A 21,195-nucleotide genomic window follows, 5' to 3' on the forward strand; every position below is an offset into this window, starting at 1 on the left:
AACAAACTATCTTCAAAAACTTTTCGTATTTGCAATTTTCAATGACTTATTTTCAGATATCGGAACTTCTCCGCGAATTCCTTAATGCCCTTGGGCATTTTCTTGCTCAGCCTGATAGAATAAAACAAAAAATGAGCAAGGCATCCAAGAAGTGTCGTTGAAAACCTCGAATTTGACCGTATTTAGCCCAAATTTTGACAATTTGTATGGAAGTTGACAAAAAAACGGGGTTTTGTCGCCGATTCCGGCATTTGTCAGCCTCTCTGTTGATTGTCTTTGTCATTTTCGTGCTCAGCCTGACAGGATACAACAAAATAGGGCCAAGGAATCCAAGAGGAGTCGGTGAAAGCCTCGAATTTGGCCACATTTGGCCCAAATTTCGACGTTTTGTAAGTATTGAGTATTTTAGCTTACTCAATGGTTCGCATTAGATAAACAACTTGAGTAGTTGCAAGCACATAATATATATTTACAATACAAGAAGTTTAGTACAAAGTCTCAATAAAGTACTCTAGCATAGTCAAGTATAGATTTACAAAACTCAAGAAAGCATGGCTAGCACACAATGCATTGCGGGGATATTATAAACCCGCTAGTTTATTATCGGGAAGCCGAACAGGCTTCAACACTCCCGCCGCCTTTGACCAGTAAAGGAATAGTTTTCTCATTAACGAAGGTGATAGTTATTATCTTCGCTTTGTTAGAACATTCGATAGGATATAGCTTATTAATAGGTCGACTAACTAAACACGATTTTCCGCTTTCTTGTATGTAATTAACTTTAGCAACTCGAACGACCCCATCGTTGGAGTATGTTAATTCTTTAACTCGTGCTAACTTCCACAACTTTCTTTTGCAATTATCGTTTTCAATTAATACAATGTCGTTAACACTAATACCATTACTACCATTATTTTGATATGATTTATGGTATTCACGCAACTCTGTCAAGTATTCACTTTTGAATCTGCTTCTAAAATGATTCAACGTATTAGTTAACATACTGCTTCTTATATACACATCTTGTTCTATCTTATCACTTGAACTTAAACTTGATTCAAAACGGAGCTTATGACCAAAAACTAAGTGATTGGGAGTGAGTGCTTCATCGCCCTGGTCGTTATACAAATAAGTTAATGGTCGGTTGTTTAATACCATTTCAATTTCCGAAAGCAATGTTCGTACTTCTTCATATGAAGATTTCGAGGACTTTAACGCCTTTTTTAAACATCTTTTTGTCATTCGAACCAGTCGCTCAAACATCCCTCCCCACCAAGGTGCAGAAGGCGCATTAAACTTCCATTTTATAGAATGGTTAGCAGCAAACGATTGAGTTTCAGATGACACAAACTGAGAACCATTGTCTGAATAAATTATATCAGGAACCCCCCGTCTCCCTATAAATCTACGAATACCCATAATGCACGCATTTGATGAGAAGTCAGCTACTAAGTCTAACAAAATTGAATGACTACTGCAACATGTAAACAAAAAAATCCATGCCTTATTTGATGTACTACCATTGTAAACATCTTTAACATAAAGTGGGCCTGCATAATTTAAAGCAACAGACTTGAAAGCGAAATCAAAGTTTAAACGACTTTCAGGTAGAGGAGGAGCAGGTGGGTAACAATAAGGTTTACTCTCTAGACGTCGACAAGTTGTACATTCTCGTATCACACTAATTGCTAGTTGTCTACAACAAGGTATCCAATACTGGGATCTCAATGCATTAACTGTTTCTTTTACCCCATTGTGCTTGACAAGTTTATGAAAATGTAAAATTAATAATTTAGCAAAATAACAGCTTTTAAAAATAAAAATAGGAAACATAGTGTCATATTCTAGGTCAGCATTCTCGATTCTGCCACGACATCGAATTATTCCATCTTCAGTGAATAAACGAAGATCTTTTCGTAATTGTTTGAAATTATTTTCATCAGTTAGATTTAATTGTGAAAATTTAATCCACAATCGCTTTGAGTTATCTATTTCTTCAGCTGTAATTGGACCGATCTTCATACTGTTCTTTCTTTTACCTTTTACATTATTGAGAAATCGCAGAATCCATGATCTTACTCGAAGTAAGCACCTATAATCACTAAATTTAGTAATGTTAATAAAGTCAAGATTAAGATTACATACAGAATGTGCAACATTACATAAAACTTCCAGTGATTCATCTGAATGATTGACATATTCATAATATGGCCATTTGATATTAACATCATTTAAAAAATTGGGTCCAGAAATCCGAGCTCATTCCTATATAACTTCTTAAGTGATGATCCTCGAGAAATTATATCTGCAGGATTTCTATAGGATTCAATATAATTCCAATTACAAATTAAAGTTAATTCTCTTATTTTAATTAATCGATTTTGTATGAACTGTTCATAGGTATTGTTCGTGTTAAAAATCCAATGCAAGCAAATGGTTGCGTCAGTCCAATATACTACATTAGAAATGTTATAAATTGGTATCAATTGATCGTAAATAGATGCTAACAATTTTGCTAAAAGTAAAGTCCCAGAAAGTTCCAATCGAGGCATTGTGTTTTTGCCTAATGGGGCAACCCTAGATCTCGAGGCTATCAAAGAGGCGCGACTAAAACTAGCATTAAAAAATCTAAGATAAACACAACACCCAAAAGACTTAACACTTGCATCAGAAAACCCATGTAATTCGAACTTAACATCATTCATAGTACCCAACCCAGGGTTCATATACCATCGCAGCATTGCTATTTGGGAAACAGACTTGAAATCATTTAAAATAAGGTTCCAATCTGACAATAAATCTCCAAATAACTTTTCATTCCAACCTAATTTAGCAATACAAATTCTTTGAAATAAATTCTTATATGTTACAACTTCTGGATTTATAAGACCTATTGGATCATAAATACTGGCAATGAAACTCATTACTTCTCTTTTAGTTGGAATTATTACAGCTAAATTCAACATCTCCTCAAATGAATAAATTATGGAATCTTCTTCCTTATTCCATCTAAGACCTAAAACCTTTGTATTTAATTTTCTTTCAAAATTGTGACCGTTAATTTGTTTTTCAAATTCGGAAGAGTTAGACTCAAATTTTCTTAGGTGGAAACCACCTTCTTTTAATATGTCCTTACATTTATTAAAAAATAAACAACCTTCTTCGATTGTTCTACAGCTTGAGTTTAAATCATCTATATGTAAGGATTGTAAAAGTTTTGAGACAAAATTGACATCAGAGAGGTAATACTTCTCTGCATGATGAATCAATGTGGCGTTAAGAAGAAATGGTGATGAGGTAACACCAAAGGGAACTCGACATAAACGATAAGTAGCTAATTGAGATATAAACAAGTTTTTACTACTAACATTACTAATATCATCAAACCATATGAAACGTAAATAATTTCTGTCATTTTTATCAAGAGCAATTTGCAAAAAGGCTTTCTCTATATCTGCTATAAAGGCATATTTATTTGCACGAAAACGTAATAATATATTAAATAAAGATGTTGCTAAACTTGGTCCAGCATGCAAACAATCATTTAAAGATAGACCAGATAAAGAAGAACTGGCATCAAAAACCATTCTCACTTTTGTTGTAACTTTGTCTTTACGACAGACTGGGCGATGTGGCAAGTAATGCACACCTCCAGTATTCAAATTATAGTTATTTACTTTTTCTATGACACCAGACTTTAACTGGTCTACGATTATTTCATTATATTCATTTATGAGCTCAGGATCATTCTTTAACCTTTTGAGAACTGTATTCAAACGTTTTGTACATAAACTATAGTTATCACCTAATAATGGATGATTCTCTTTAAATGGCAATTTAACTGTATACAGACATTTTTTATTATCAAAATGAATATTATTCTTAAAGTGTTTGACAACAATATTTTCAACTCCTGAATTCTCTAGTTCCCAAAACTTTTTGACATTATTATTAAACTTTGAAATTCTCTAGTTCCCAAAACTTTTTGACATTATTATTAAACTTTGAAATTTCATTAATAAATTCAGCTTCGACTTTTAAAGTATGTGTGGAAAAAACACTAAAATTCTTTCCAGATGTGGTATTGACACAACCACTTAATACATAACCAACTGCTGATTGTAAAGCAACAGGACCTGTATCGCCACGAGTTACTTTTCCATTAAAAAATGACCAGTAATAATCAGCACCAATTAATACATCCACTTCTAAGGACCTACAATCAACATTACTATCACTTAAAGTGAGACCTTTAAGATGCTCAAAAGAATCAACAGCTTCTTCTATAAATTGACCACTAAGAGGAGCACATATGGGCTTAACAAAACATGTTACAGGTATTAAAGAATTGTTTATGGTTACTATTGAAAACTGAACCATATCTAAAGTTTGTGTTTGTGTTTGATTACCAAAGGTTTTAATACTTATTTGCTTCCTACCAATTGTGGGAAGAAAAAGCTTTTTACGTAATGATGGCGAAATATAACTGAGTTGAGAGCAACTGTCAAAAAGAAGTCGACATTTCTGTGTATTTTCCTTATTCTTCACAGTAACAATAGCTGTTTGCAATAAAACATTCTTAGATTTCAGTAATTCATTGCTCGCAACAGATGTCAATTTACTGTTTGACTCTTTTTCATCATCAACATGAGAAGGAAACTTTTTAAAACACATAGACACATGATGCTTCCCGGAGCATTCAAAACGGCTGATTTTAGAACGACAATTACCAGACATATGGCCTGGCTTTAAACAATTAAAGCAACGCCTCTTCTCTCTTAAAATATTTCTCCTAGAACTTCTATTAGTCACAGTTTTACAATTTTCACTTCTGTGATTATTGCTACAAAAAACACATTTTAAATCATATTGTGGCTTAAAGTGAGCACTAGAATGTAGCACCTCTGCAGTGGAATGATTAACTTTACCTTCTCTGTCTGACTGAGCTTTCTCCCTAGCTTGTAGTTCACATTTTAAAGCTTTTAAAACACCCCTTATATCCCAATAATCATAAGAATCAAACTGTCTAGTAATAATTAAATTTAACTCTTCCGGAATTTTTTGCATTATGATAGGAATTAATAAAGGTCCATACATAGTGGAATCTATACCTAAATTTTCTAAACTTCTAATTTGAACTTCAAGATTGTCATGTATTCGACGTAACAAAGAAATATTGTTTATACTTTGCACTCTCTCTAAAGCAAGGAGTGACTTCATGTGTGATGATATTAAAAGTTGTTTATTACTAAACCTTTCTTTAAGCAGTTCTAATGAGGTGTTATAATTATCATTTGTTAAAGCTAAACCTGAAATTGTTTTTTATGCTTTTCCTTCAAGTAAGTTACGTAGATAGTTAAGTTTCTGTATTGGGGAAAGATCTTCATTATTATGAATGGCACATTCAAAATTTTCATAAAAGGTCTGCCATTCCTCAGGCTTTCCATCAAAGGTACATAACTTTAAAGGTGGAAGTCTAATATTATTCTTTCCAAAAGTAGATGTAGAACCTTGTACACTCCCAGATTGTGACTCATTGTTATTCTTACAATAATTATCATTAAACCTTTCAATTATTATGATATTTTTCTTAAAAAATACAGAGAATTCATCAGCTAAATTCTCTTCATTTTGTAAGTCCTCATCATCTTCAATTAAATTTATTAATTCATCATCAATGGCTTTAACCTTATTATATTTCTCAATCAAAACTTCTTTGAAACTGCATAGTTTCTCTACAGAGTCACTACCTTGACTGAAATTAGTCATGCAATTATTAGCCTCTTCAAGTATGTTTTTTATAGCAATGATGGTAATGGTGCGAATACGTTTTTTTCCAGCAATACCTGCCATTATTACGAACCCTAAGAATGCTAGTAACAACAGTCTATTCAAAAAAAAAAAAAAGGCTAATTCTGATACAACCACAAACACAAATTACACACACACAAAATGTAATTTTTTAATGCTAGCAAAAAAACGCCCCCAGACAACCCCAAAACGCAGGTTAATCCCAAAAAAACAAATACAATGTTCATAAGTACTTAACTTTGACAATCTCTCTCGCTCTCCGTGGGCTCCAAATATTGAGTATTTTAGCTTACTCAATGGTTCGCATTAGATAAACAACTTGAGTAGTTGCAAGCACATAATATATATTTACAATACAAGAAGTTTAGTACAAAGTCTCAATAAAGTACTTTAGCATAGTCAAATATAGATTTACAAAACGTAAGAAAGCATGGCTAGCACACAATGCATTGCGGGGATATTATAAACCCGCTAGTTTATTATCGGGAAGCCGAACAGGCTTCAACAGTATGAAAATTGAGCCAAACACTGGGTTTTGTCGCCAAATCCGGTACTTGCCAGCCTCTCTGTTAATTGTCTTTATCATTTTCGTGCTCAGCCTGACAGGATACAACAAAATAGGGCCAAGGGATCCAAGAGGAGTCGGTGAAAGCCTCGAATTTGGCCACATTTGGCCCAAATTTCGACGTTTTGTATGGAAATTGAGCCAAAAACGGGGTTTTGTCGCCAAATCCGGTACTTGCCAGCCTCTCTGTTGATTGTCTTTGTCATTTTCGTGCTCAGCCTGATAGGTTACAACAGAATATGTCCAAAGGCTCCAAGAAATCTCGGTGAAAGGCTCCAATTTGACGAAATAATCACAGAATTGACATTACAAGCAAATTCTAAGCATTTCTGTGCATTTGTCGCAAAAATCGGTACTTACCACTGAATTGCTTGATGCCCTTGGGCATTTTTTTGCTCAGCCTGACAGGATACAACAGAATATGGCCAAGGGATCCAATGGGAGTCGGTGAAAGCCTCGAATTTGGCCACATTTGGCGCAAATTTCGACGTTTTGTATGGAAATTGAGCCAAAAACGGGGTTTTGTCGCCAAATCCGGTACTTGCCAGCCTCTCTGTTGATTGTCATTGTCATTTTTGTGCTAAATGTTCCAGGTTACAACAAAAAACGTCCAAAGGTTCAATGAAATTCCGGTGAAAGGCTCAAAGTTAACGAAATAATCACAAAATTGATATTACAATTAAATTCTAAGCATTTCTGTGCATTTGTCGCCAGTTTCGGTACTTATTTGTGAATAGCTTGATGCCCTTGGCCGTTTTTTCGATCAGCTTTATAGGATCCCATAAAAAATGACCAAAGGCTCAAAGAAATCTCGGTGAAAGGGTCCAATTTGTTGAAATAGTCACAGAATTGAAATAACAATGTAAATTCTGAGCATTTCTGTGCACTTGTCTCAAATTTCGGTACTTATCCGTGATTTCCTTAATGCCCTTGGGCATGTTTTTGCTCAGCCTGATAGGATACAACAAAAAATGAGCATGGGATCTAAGAGGAGTTGGTGAAAGTCTTGATTTTTGTTACATTTGGCCCAGTATTTGACGTTTTTTACAGGGAAGAAAGCCCATCTCGGCTTTAAGTTCTTTAGTATTAATGGATTCAATGCGCTGGAAATTCACTTCTTCTTGTAATTGTATAAAACGTTTCATTGTATGCTCTAACAAATTCTTTAATGGTACTTGTGCAATGATATCGGAAATTGATATACCATTTGGTCTACATGCTGATTTACATTTCCAAATCTCTTTGTAATCTGAATAAATTTTACTATCTTTGATTATTCTTTGTTTTTTGTTTTGATACAAAAATTAGAATCCAAAATTAACTCTAATGCTTTTTCGGCTTTATAACATACTGTTTCTTTTTTTATTGAATTCAGGCCAAATGTGATTAAATTTTGACGATTTTTTCCACATTTGACCCAAATTTCGACGTTTTTTTCAATGTAATTAAATCTAAATAGTTTTCATCTTTTACAATTTTTATATTTTGATGTTTTTTTAATTTTAGTTGGCCGAGATGGAGTTATGTTCAATTCTTTTAGAAACAATGCTAAATAACGTTTCTTTTGCTGACGTGCAGCCATACCTGCTGCTTGTAATTTAAGAGATGTTTCGTATAAATATCCCGGCACAACTCTGATGCTTTCAATCTCTAGGCCCAATCCGTTTTTTCGGTATATCATAACCCTAATCGTCCAGTAGATGTTGATGGAGTAGATTGAGTTGAAGATGTTAATGGAATTGCATCATCAGTAAACATAATTTCTCTTTTCAACCAATCTGAATTTTTACTTTCAAATCGGCATATTGTTCTTTGTCAATCTTACCATTTTCGCTCAAAAGAATTGCACAAACGACATATTTTCTTTTGAATATTATTGCTAATAACTATTGTTTCATCATTTCCTACTATTTGAATGACGTGCTTAAAAACAATTGACTTTTTCTCATTTATACCTTTCTTTTCCAGCCTTACATTAAATAAGTCCTTGTATTTGAAATAGAACATCACGGCAAAAAAACAAATATATTTTTAGTTGGGGCTAATAGGGGCAAGTTTTGAAAACTGGAATATATTCCTGAACATTACCAAAATTCAATCGTGTAAAAATATTTTTGGAGAAATACGGAGATTTTTTTAAAAGTCAAATCAATGTTTTAAAAAATGTCAAGGAAGAAAAATTTCTATACACGCGCGTATTTCTTTTATATAATCAATATAATAATGCAGTATTTTAATTTAATTGAATAATTTTAAAAAGTATATACCTGTATAAAAGTAATTTTCTTTACAGCAATCAAAAATGTTAATTATTTCAAAAGTTATGTATTATTTAATTCACAGCTCATTTTACGCTAACTCACTGCAAACTAAGCTGAGATTAAATATATTCTCAACTTGAGTGCATATTAAAAACAAACTTGGCAATTAATTTAAAAATAGACCACGTTTATTATCACTTTGATGGGTTTACTTTAAGGTACAACATAAAAAAAATCTTTTTTAGACCTTAAAAAAAAATGGATTTCTGCCAAAAAATCGGGTCTCAGAAACCATAGTGCATTCAGAACTTCGCCATTTATTAAAGTATGCTAGCATTTTTAAAACATGTTTGGTTTTTTATTAAAATGTGTCATTGAAATAAAAAACAGAACCCAATCTGCTGAACGTCGGCTGAATGTTGGCTGAAAATCTGGGTTGGCAGACGATCCCATGGCTCCAATGATATATTATATATACTAAATGCCTAACTTCGATCCGAAATGTGAAGCCGTGGGAGCCATTTCTAATTCGGGCAAAAACTTGCATTTTTAACTTTTATTTCGCACGTCGGATATAGTTTTTGCCCTTATTACAAATGGCGGATATAGTTTTTGCCCTTATTACAAATGGCGGATTCAATTTGTAAACAAAGAAAGTGGCTTCACTTTTCGTCAAATAGAATCCCTCAAGTTAGACATCTAGTATATATAATATATCATTGCATGGCTCAGAATCAGGTCAAGTTTTTCGTTTGCCGTAATTTGCGTATCAACACAAAATTTAATGCAATTGAATAAAAATGGCCGTCCGTTCATGCTCATTACACTTACAATAACCAAAGTTGTAAACAAGAACAAGTAATAATTTGTTTATTTACCTTAATCAAGCTTACAATAATAAATAAAAATTGTATAGATTTAAATAAATATATTTATAAATATTTAACTTATTTTTTATAGTTAACAAAGTATTTTAGATAGGATAGTTTACAAAGTGTCTTATTTTGATAGCATTCCGCTAGCTTTGACTTTAAAATAGCCGTTCAAGCACCCATGTAAGTTCATAATTAAGTTTTTATTGAATTTTTTAATAAATTTGATTAAAATAAAAAGATATTATTTTGCGGTTTGTAATCAATGGCTTTCTTTGAATTTATTTTATCAAACAATAAAAACCCTGTTGAAAATATTTGGTTCAATCAAAAACAATTTAGAAGTCATGTTCTTTTGTGCTTGAAAAAAATGTATTGCAATCTTTTCTACTTTCACATCTTGCAGGTCGTTGATGCCAGTTAAAAGAATTCATGCTAAAAATCATCTGACATTTTATTATGGTTTGGACTGTTTCTTGGATTAAACTACATTTGCAAAGTATGTTTTTATGCATACTTTAATATGATATGCATATTTTAATCTCTCTCTCATATATTATATATATATATATATATATATATATATATATATATATATATATATATAGATAGATAGATAGATAGATAGATAGATAGATAGATAGATAGATAGATAGATAGATAGATAGATAGATAGATAGATAGATAGATAGATAGATAGATAGATAGATAGATAGATAGATAGATAGATAGATAGATAGATAGATAGATAGATAGATAGATAGATAGATAGATAGATAGATAGATAGATAGATAGATAGATAGATAGATAGATAGATAGATAGATAGATAGATAGATAGATAGATAGATAGATAGATAGATAGATAGATAGATAGATAGATAGATAGATAGATAGATAGATAGATAGATAGATAGATAGATAGATAGATAGATAGATATAGATAGATATAGATAGATATAGATAGATATAGATAGATAGATAGATAGATAGATAGATAGATAGATATAGATATAAATATATATACTGTGTTAGTGTATTCTTCAAATAGAGTGCTCAATGTTCTTAAAGAACAGAGCAATAATAAATTAGTAAAAACACATCTAATTTTTAATTGTCTTCAACAGCATGTTCCTCCATTAGTAGGTTCATCACGAAGCTTCCTGATGAACCTACTGATGGAGAAACAAGCTGTTGAAGACAATTAAAAATTAGATGTGTTTTTACTAATTTATATATATATATATATATATATATATATATATATATATATATATATATATATATATAAGTATATATTTATATATACTCTTGCTTGGTAGTTTTTAATTTTACCATTGTCAGGTCAGTTTTAGGTATTTTCGAAAAAAAAAGTTATTTTAAAGACCGAAAAAAGTTAGAAATCAACTCAGGGAGTACGAAAAAGTACAAACAACACCCTTTTCTTTTTTTTGGTCAGAATGGCAAAAAATGGGCGCTTACAAAGCATAATTTTGAGAACAGTTATTTGATTTTTGACCAAAAACAAATATAAATAATTGTTAAATTACAGATTAACCAAATTGGGGTTGGAAATGAATCTCACTCACCCACTTTTCTTGTTGTATTTATAAATTTGAACATTATTAATATTATATAATTTGAATTTTTTAATTTTATTTCAGAAATAAAAGTATCATGGTGAATTTTGATACAATTGTGTAAAGTGAAGAATCTCCGTTAGTGATGATGAGAACTGCTTCCAAAAAACGGTTATTTTCATAACCACATATTATTAAAAATATAATGTCATAGAATTTATTTTATATTTCAAATTGAGAATATATTCTCACCCTATTTATTTTTATAATTAGGGCTGTTTCAAGGTGACGGTGACAAATATAATATTATTCTATTGCGCTATACCCGCAAGAGATATCCATTTTGTCGGCATGTAAATTTATTAAAAGTTTTTGCAAATGAAAGCCTCAGATAACAAACTTATAATAGGGCGCGCAGTAAATTGCCTACACCAAGCTAGGACAAAAAATTTTTCCTACAATGCAATCAATAATATTTTTGTCAATCATTGATTAGTTATGCATTAGTTGATTTTTTTTAAGCTTAAGGGAATTATAGTATTAAAAAATTTAAATACGTAATAAAAATACTTAATTTCAACACCTCATAAATTATATTATAAAAATTTGTGGTAAAAAAAAAAGATTACTAATTTCATTAACTAAAATGGAGCTCTTTGATGTAATGCAAAAATATATATATTCCTGACGATCATTATTATATTCACCGTCCGATGAATGACAACCATTATTATATTCACCGTCCGATGAATCATTATTATATCCGACAAATCAGACTATAAGTAATCTTTATTATCGCACATAGTTTTATTGCCATTCTGATGTGGTGGGACAATTGAATTTAAAGCTGCAAACGGTAAAACCATTTAGTGACCAATCCTCACGGCTTAAGTATTCAGATTTTTTAATTGTCCTAAAGCATCGGCAGTTCATTTAGACTAAACTGGCCCTCGGATTTCGATTATTTTCTGTAATGCGGTAAGTTTCAATATATAGGTTATAAACAGGGGGCGCTTAGTTTCGAATGCAATATTTAGTTTGGTAATCGCGATGCTGTAATTTTTATATAACAAAATCGCTGTCTTTTCTGCAGTGTTAAATCATTGACGCTAGTGCCTAATTTGGAAAGCTTATTTCTAAATTAAGTTAACTCTTTTGAGCTTTGTTTAAAACAACATACGAACTCGGATAAAATTAGGAACTAGAACCCTAATTAACTGAGTACTTTGCAAGTACTTGCATTGCAGACCTTAGCGATATCTTGACTATAGCAAGTCAACTGAATAGACACTCTCCTTCACCGATAAAAACGGGTTCTATTGGCGAAGGAGAAAAACCCGTTTAATAATATAATCTGTTCTACGTATTTTCAGTTTGAAAATATATAGATCAGACTATTATTAAACTATGAGGTTCACTTCTTTAAAAAAAAAACAATCTAATCTGGACAAGCGATCGTGATTTTAGAGATATAAAATAAAAATAGTCTAGGTCTATATTTTTTCATGTAAAATATTCTGCACAAACTATTTGGCATTAAAACTGAAAAAAATATGTTTATAATTAATTTCCAGGCATAAATAACTTCTTCAAAAACTTCTATTATTTAAATTCAACTAATGGGATAATTTAGAGACCAGATCGTTTCACGGAGTTGTCTTGGTCAGCAAAATATTTTTAAAGATTTAATAATAATTAAGTCGACAACAATTTCAACCTCTACCGGACAAATTATTAAAATTTATTTATACTATTAAAAATTTCAAACTTTTGAAAATAAACCAATGCATTAAGTTAAAACTGTCAAATAGCAACAAAAAAAAAAAAGAAAAAAATTATTGTTGTATATAAAAAATAACTTAACCAAATTGAATAGTTCGCTATCCTTCTTCTTACAATCTTTAAATAAAGTCACAGACAAATTGCACAATTGCATATATTAAAGCCCTTTTCATAATCATCAATTTACCACATAACCGAGTAGAAGTTGATCAAACTCGTGTAATCCAAACAGTTTAAATATGCTTTCTATAACTTCTAGCATACTTGTAAGCTATACGCTTTACAGTATTTCGGCACTTGTAGTATTTGCCAAAAATTTAAATTCAAATTAAACTTTCATTTTACCTTTGAGATAATGAAAAATCATATTTTTTCCTTACGTTAATTAACTTCAACGAATTATAATGGTACAATTTATTTTTAATTTAACCTTCAACGTTTTCAAAATTTTCAATTACTTAATTCATGTGCTATATATGAATAATGTAGCATTGATCACTAAGTATTTTAATTCCAGCACATATACCGTCCATTTCACCAAAATTCTTTCTCACATCACATTTAGACTTTACGAAGCTAATTGAAGATGAAGATAAAACAAGTAGTATTTTATTATCTTCTTTTGAGATGTACGCTGATGAAGGTTAATGATTAATTTCTGTTTTATTTTAAGCTAAAAATGATATGCATAATATTGTCTAAAGAAGTCTTTAAGCTAATAAATAAAATACTAAAATACTAAAATATAATAAAATACTAATAAATGACACTATTTTCTATAAAAAAAAAAAAAAGAAATTCAAATCACATGCAAGTATTGTAATTTTAATGCTTCACTTTGTTGAACATGCTTCAACAGAAACCATGTTCCAACAGAAAGCAAACTAATCAAATCATGACAAAGAAAACTAAAAAAAAAAGGAACATAATTATGTTTGAAATTGTAAAAAAATTTAAAACCATTTATGTTATTGTTTGTTTATAAATTGTGGTTATTAACTGTTATTATTCTAAATATTACTATAAATTTATATACTATAAAATTGAAATTAATGAAACTAATGAAATTACATAATCACAAACATTACAAACATAATAAACTCTTATAATAAACACTGTAAAGTAAAAACTAATTATACTTAGTAATTATACGCAGTAAAGTAAATAAAATTATAGGTAATATTGGGATAATAGTTTAATTTATTGTGTATAAACTATAATATAGTTTATAATATAGTCTACATACATACATATAGTCTATACATATATACATTGTGTATATATACACATAGTTTATATATAAACTATAACATAGTTTATAATATAGTCTGTATACACAATAAATTAAATTGTCCTAATAATATCCACATCTGTTACAAATAGGAGCCATGGCTCAAAGGAGTGGCTATTATTAAGACCTATTCGAAATCTTAGATTTTAGGTTATATTTATGCTTCTGTCTATTATATATTGACTAACAAAACAGTTTACACAATAATATTAAAGTAACATAACAGATCAAAATATACCAAAAACCTGTAACTGAAAGAATATTGTTTAAAATGTGTCTCAAAGTTGCTTGAAAAAAACCAAATATTACTACTGACGGTATAAAATATTTACTTAAATTAACTTTGACAAAAATAAGATTTTATAAAAGTCAGCTAGAACTACTTCATCCAACATTAAGTTTATATTTACTGGTGATAGGTATCTACCTCGTTTTCCTAATTTATATAAACAAAGTCTATTTTACACTACTTTGAAATGTTTACACAAATAATATAGTTATACAATTATAAAAATAATCTAAATATTTGTATAAAATTTTGCAAAACATAACATTTTGGTGATACTAGTCAGCATAATAATATCTTTTTATTTTAATCAAATTTATTAAAAAATTCAATAAAAACTTAATTATGAACTTACATGGGTGCTTGAACGGCTACGTTCAAAAAATTAGTCAAATTACTTTTTAAAGTCAAAGCTAGCGGAATGCTATCAAAATAAGACACTTTGTAAACTATCCTATCTAAAATACTTTGTTAACTATAAAAAATAAGTTAAATATTTATAAATATATTTATTTAAATCTATACAATTTTTATTTATTATTGTAAGCTTGATTAAGGTAAATAAACAAATTATTACTTGTTCTTGTTTACAACTTTGGTTATTGTAAGTGTAATGAGCATGAACCACTGATCTCTATAATAACTGGATAGCGCAACTCCGAGCAAAACTTCTTATTTTTTGACGCCAAAATCGCCATATTGGAAAGCCCCAAAAATTTTAATCCCGTAAGCTTTAAGTTCTGTTTTTCGGCTTATCGCTTTATCGCTTTATCACACATATCAGATTTCATTGTTCTGGGGCTTTCTAATATGGCGATTTTGGCGTGAATTTTGATATTTGAGATGCGCTATCCAGTTATTATAGAGATCAGTGGTATGAACGGACCGCCATTTTTATTCAATTGCATTAAATTTGGTGTTGATCAATGATATTTTATAGGTACGTGCGTATCTGCGATTTACGGCACCGATTTTAAAGATAAAATCTGTGACCATTTTTTCACCGCGTGCTCGAGGTAGGTGTCGTATGGATGGATTTTTCTCGTCTTTTTTTTGGAATTTTATATTGACTTAGATAATATTTTAAAAGTAGAGTGTTGTAAGTTTACTGTAATTTGCTTTTTTTTTTCATTGCTATTGAAAACTTCATTCCTGTTCTGGAAGTGAATTGACATTGAAGGAGTGATGGGTTTTTTTTCTAACTTTTGGATCAATTTTATATATTTATTTTCTATGTACCTGCCAAATTTCATTAAAAAATAATGACACGGTCATATTCTATTTTTCCACGCAGTAAAGGTACCAAATATTCTTCTGTTGTAGAGGTTGGGGGGGGGGGGATTCACAATTATGAGCATTTTGTGTATTTGGCTTTTTTATTCATTAAAAAATTGTTTTTTTAGAAAAATGAAACTTTATTTAAAATAATGGTGATTTTTTAAAGTATTCAAAACGTGATTTACACACAAACACACACACAAAAAACCATATTCTGTTATTAGTTGAATAAAAATATAACCGAGGCAAAGTAATGCGCTATAAACTAGGGTTCGGAAAAAGTGTCTGCGCAGATCTGCGCAGACGAAAATATGCGCATATCTGCGCAGACGTCGGCGCCGACGTCTGCGCAGACACTTAAATGGAAAAGAAAAATTTAAATTATCTGAATCAAATGTCTGAAATTATTTTTACATAATTATCTACTTTTTACGAGTTTTTCGTTGTTTACCTGTTTCTTTTTGGTTCGAGCTACGTATAATCAATCGATATAAGCTTTTGTAAGTTTTTCTTACTACAATTTAAAGTGATTTAGAATCAAGAAATCGTGTATTTTCGTCATTCAAAAAATTTAAAATGGAAAACATCAAAATTTCGAATTATTTGACAAATGTTGATCGAGAGAAGCGTTCTGGCACATGTTTAGCATGCAACAAAACTGTTCAATGGTCGAAGGAACGCCTTGCAGCGCATAAAAGATCAACATGTCCATACGCCAGTGTCGAGGAAAAAAGATTGTTTTCAAAGCGTAGTTATAAATCGTCACATCTAATCAATGATTCTCAGCAAGTTCCGTCAACGTCTGATTCACCGACGCAGCGTCTACATCCACCAATTAATGAAGAACTCAAAAATGATATCGACACGAAGCTTGCTAATTTCTTTTACCGTACGGATATATCATTTTGTTTAGCCGAATCGGAGGCCTTTAAGGATTTCGTTAAGTCGCTCAAACCGTCGTACGCATCTGTCATCCCGAATGCTAAAGCCTTATCAGGATCTCTGCTCACAATCAATACACAAAATGTTCTACTTCTGTAAAAGAAATTTTGAATTCTGAAACAAACTTAACACTGATGTCTGACGGCTGGACGAACATAAGAGGCGATCACATAGTGAATTTTTGTATTAAAGATCAGAAGCCTTTTTTTTACACCCGATCAGAAGCCTTTTTTTTACACCTCCATAAATACATTCGGAATCATTCAAAATTCATCTGCAGTTACCGCGGCAATCTTACAAGTTATTGAGAAGATTGGCTCGCAAAAATTTACCAGTTTCATAAGCGACAACGCTCCTGTTATGAAATCAGCGTCGAGGAACATCGAGGAGAAATATCCACACATCTCGACTAGCGGATGCGGAGCTCATGGAGTCAACTTGCTTGTGAAGGACATAGTTTCTATAGCTGGGGCCACAAAAACAGTCAAAGATGCAGAAAAAATTATCAAATGAAGGAAATTCAACCAAAGAATACATCTGCTGATGTTATGGCGTTGATAAAATCTAACCCATTTTTGGACCGTCTCTCTAAGCTTGTCAAAAGCATTGAATTTCCTTCCAACGTGATCGGAAAGCTAGAAAGTGATGAAGCTCCTTGTCTCTCGTGTATGATTACTTTAGTCAAATGTACAATTCATATATGGACGATAAAGACATACAACAAAAAGTGCAATCTCGCCTCGATTTTCTCTTTACACCAGGTATTGGAATTCCTTTCATATTAACGCCCAAAAATGCCGCAGAAGGTTTATATTTGAATGAAGATAAAACCGATTTTATCACTGCAACAGTTGAATTCGCCGAAAAGATAAAACCTGAAATTGCTGACACTGCTGAGGATGAATTGATTGCTTTTATAGGAGAAATGGCTGCGCTGCCTGAGAGAAGAAAGGAAACAATATTCAAGATGAACGCGCGAAATTATTGGAACATTATCGGTCGTGATAATTATCCTGCTCTTTACGAAATTGCTAAGCCTATTAACGAAATGATCTGCTCATCGGCTACAGCAGAAAGAGCTTGGTCTACCTTTCCATTTATTCACTCGCGACTAAGAAATCGTCTTACGAATGAGAGAGGTGAAAAGCTGGTATTCTTGTATACCAATATCGTGCTGATGGACACAAATGACAAGACTGATTACATTCTTGAAGAAGGTGCAATTCTCAATGAAATTGAATGCCAAGAAATCACCGAATAGGCGCCAGCATTATACTTTTTTATTACTGTAAGAATCTTTGAAAACTCCTATTGTTACTAATCACCAAATTTATAATAAAGTTAAAATATTACTTAAAACATTTTTTAAGTTTAAAACTTTTTTTTGTTGATTTCAAAAAATCGTCTGCAAAGCAGTAAATTTTGTCGGCGCCGACGTCTACGCAGACGTCTACGCAGACAAATTACACTGTCTGCGCATATCTGCGCAGATCTGCGCAGACAGTCCGAACCCTACTATAAACTAAACAATGAAGTTCAATTATAAAACCACCGTAAGCCGAACGCTAATTTTTTAGGTTGGTTGCAGTTTTCTAAAGCATTCCTTATAATGAATTTTTGTCACTTAAATGGGCATAACTTTTAGTGGAATCATTAGTTTGTTATGAAATTTTCACCATCGTAATACTGATTTAAAGCTCTTTACAAAGATGTATAATAATTAAATATTTGAATAGTTTAAAAATTTTGCACACATACCTATATATATACTAGATGTCTAACTTGCGGGATTTTATTGGACGAAAAGTGAAGCCGCTTTTTTTGTTTACAAATTGAATCCGCCATTTGTAATAAGAGCAAAAACTATATCCGCCATTTGTAATAAGGGCAAAAACTATAACCGACGTGCGAAATAAAAGTTAAAAATGCACGTTTTTGCCCGAATTAGAAATGGCTCCCACGGCTTCACATTTCGGATCGAAGTTAGACATCTAGTATATATAATATATCATTGGTGTTGATACGCAAATTACGGCAAACGAAAAACTTGACCTGATTCTGAGCCATGGGATCGTCTGCCAACCGAATATCTGCTAGCCTATCGTCGGCGAACAGACATATAACCGACGTTCAGCCGATAATGTTTTGTTGAAAACAGTGTAGCCGATGTTGAAGCGATGTAACTAGCTCGGCCCGAACTAGGCCCGACGTTAGCCTTAACACAGGGAGTTGGTAACAAATATGTTTGTAGTTTGTACTATTATCACTCATATAAAACCTACAATAAAGTATTCCTGTATTCAAATTAATAATTAATAAATTTTAAAATAATAATAGACAAACTGTATTTTTTATTAGACGAAAAGTTCAGAAAGATATAGTCATTTACATCCCAGCAAACATGCCGGTTGCGGACCATTATCTGAAATGTCGCTGCTGGGATTTTGAAAGCGGTCCATAGTTGGATTAACCTACAAAATACCTCCGCCGGCATTTATAATGCGGTCCATAGCTCGATTTGCCTACAAAATGCCGACAGAGGCTAGTGCTTGTTGGCCCTTTGTCGTTTCTATGCAGAATGCCGAATACGTTAGCTCAGGGGCCAATGCTATAAACATAAAAAACGAAGTTTTTTCCGTAAAACACGAAGTTTTTACCGTAAAAAGCGAAGAAAAAAAAAGTCCATTGCTATAAACATTCAAAAAATTCCGTTTTTAAGATAAAAACTTCGTTTTTAAATCCAATATAAACGAACAAGGGAATCGCCTTTTCAGGGGCCAATGCTATAAACAATTCGAAGTTTTTTTCGAGAAAAAAAATCTTTCGTAAAAACGCAATTTTTCACGTACGAAAAAAAGTTCGTAATCTCGAAGAATTTATCGCTGTTTGTATTTTTTTCGCCCATTGCTATAAAGCATAAAACGTAAACGTCACTGAAATTCACGAACTTTTTTTATCCGTAATATATAGTAGTAATATAATAGTAATTTTTATTGTAACTTTTATTTATTAGGCCTACTTAATGAATTTAATTAGTCATTAAGTATGCTGTGCTGTCTATTCTATTTTTATGAATATTTTTAAATTCTAGTATTTGGTGTTTAAAAAATCTGTGTAAAATTAAAGTAGAAACATGAATTTAATTTTTTCGGATGAAGACTTAGATTTCGAAGTTGCAGAAAATGAGCTTCGCCACCGATTGCCTCGAGAGGTTGGTGTTTAAAACATTACTTAAAATTACTATATATATTTTTTTTTTTAATGATTTCTTATCGAACAAAATCAGAAATCATACTAAATATGCGCAGAAATTATATTTTTGTTTTGTTTTTCAATATCATTTTAGTTTAATGGTCGCTTTTTTAACGAAGATGTTTCTGACAACGTTTTTCGAGAGCAGTATCGAGTCCCAAGAGCTGTATTAGATTTTTTAGAAACTAGGCTTAAAGATGATTTGCAACATTATACTAAGCGAAATAAAAGCATTTCAGTACTTTTCCAAATAATGGTATTTCTTCATTTTATTGGCACAAATATTTTTTTTCATGTTCTCAGAGACTGTCATGGAATCTTTACCAACACAATTTATAGTATTATACAGTGTAGGAGAAGCTATTTTCAATGTTAGTGTATTAAGTTAATAAAACTATTGGAAGTTTTACAATGTCATATAAAGTTGCTTATTATTTTTATTTTAGTGTGAAAATTAAAAACTAAGTTTAGTAAAGAGAAAAATTGTTATCTTATAAGATTAGATTCGACAAGAGATCATAAAATGGCCGAATGATTGCTCCACTCTTCCACAAAAGTTTATGGAAATCGGAGGTTTTCCGTGCGTATGTGGTGTTCTGGATGGGTCTCATATACTCCTTTCTAACCCTCCTCAAGCAGATGAAGATTCTCTAATCAATCGCCATCATGTCCATAGCATAAATGCAATGGCAGTATGTGGACCCGACACGTCCATATTTTATGCATCGACCAACAGTCCAGGAAGGTGGCATGATGCACATGTAAGCCTGTCACTAAGTTATATTTTACAACTGTTAGTTCACTAATGCTGGGTATTCAACTAGTACGTGACATTCTTCGGTATGTTCATATTGAACATACTATTTGAACTATTATGATTGCTAATTAAAATGTAACTTAGACTAACTAATATAATGTATTATAATGTAACTTACAGTAAATTTAAATATTGTGATTTTACTACTATTAGGTTCTAAGAAATTGTAACCTATGGAACAAGTTTGAAATTGGAGAGCTTCCATTTAATGGAGCTGTAATTTTGGCTGACTCTGCGTACCCATGTCGAGAATGGTTAATTCCACCTTTTCCTGGTGATCCAGACGGAGCTCAAAAACGTTTCAACAAAGCACAGAGAAAAACTAGAAACATAATTGAGCGATGTTTTGGCATTGTCAAAAACAGGTTTTATGCTTTGAAAACTGGAATTCGTTTGCATAAGGTCGAAGATGCCTCTAAGCTTATCATGTGTGGATTTGTTATCCGTAACTTGTGTATT

General features: G+C 31.5%; 1 protein-coding gene and 1 long non-coding RNA gene across 2 annotated transcripts; one reads left to right on the top strand and one right to left on the bottom strand.

The window, feature by feature from the left end:
• Window positions 1–600: 600 nt before the first annotated feature.
• Window positions 601–5,220, bottom strand: LOC149890962 (uncharacterized). Its single transcript, XM_090082007.1, has 4 exons — window positions 4,060–5,220; window positions 2,275–3,968; window positions 1,832–2,092; window positions 601–1,696 (listed from the first exon to the last, which is right to left on the bottom strand). The coding sequence occupies exons 1-4, from the start codon at window positions 5,218–5,220 to the stop codon at window positions 601–603; spliced, it is 4,212 nt and encodes a 1,403-aa protein (XP_089938133.1).
• A 4,169-nt stretch (window positions 5,221–9,389) lies between these two features.
• On the top strand, window positions 9,390–11,775 carry LOC149890963 (uncharacterized). The gene is made up of 3 exons (XR_016450930.1): window positions 9,390–9,495; window positions 9,916–10,008; window positions 11,173–11,775. It is a non-coding gene; the product is annotated as an uncharacterized LOC149890963 (long non-coding RNA).
• Window positions 11,776–21,195: the final 9,420 nt, after the last annotated feature.

This window comes from Hydra viridissima, unplaced genomic scaffold, assembly GCF_058129835.1.
Source record: "Hydra viridissima isolate aposymbiotic clone 2 unplaced genomic scaffold, HvirCarnegie_v1 scaffold_3, whole genome shotgun sequence".
Classification (NCBI taxonomy): Eukaryota; Metazoa; Cnidaria; class Hydrozoa; order Anthoathecata; family Hydridae; genus Hydra; species Hydra viridissima.

What these genes read in the sequence shown, in the direction of transcription:
- LOC149890962 (XM_090082007.1), bottom strand. Translation starts at nt 5,220, where the DNA reads ATGAAGTCACTCCTTGCTTTAGAGAGAGTGCAAAGTATAAACAATATT. An exon ending in CATCTGGAAAGAATTTTAGT is followed by an intron (nt 3,969 to 4,059) that starts GTTTTTTCCACA and finishes TTTGGGAACTAG; the next exon opens with AGAATTTCAAAGTTTAATAA. An exon ending in CGAGGATCATCACTTAAGAA is followed by an intron (nt 2,093 to 2,274) that starts GTTATATAGGAA and finishes TAGTGATTATAG; the next exon opens with GTGCTTACTTCGAGTAAGAT.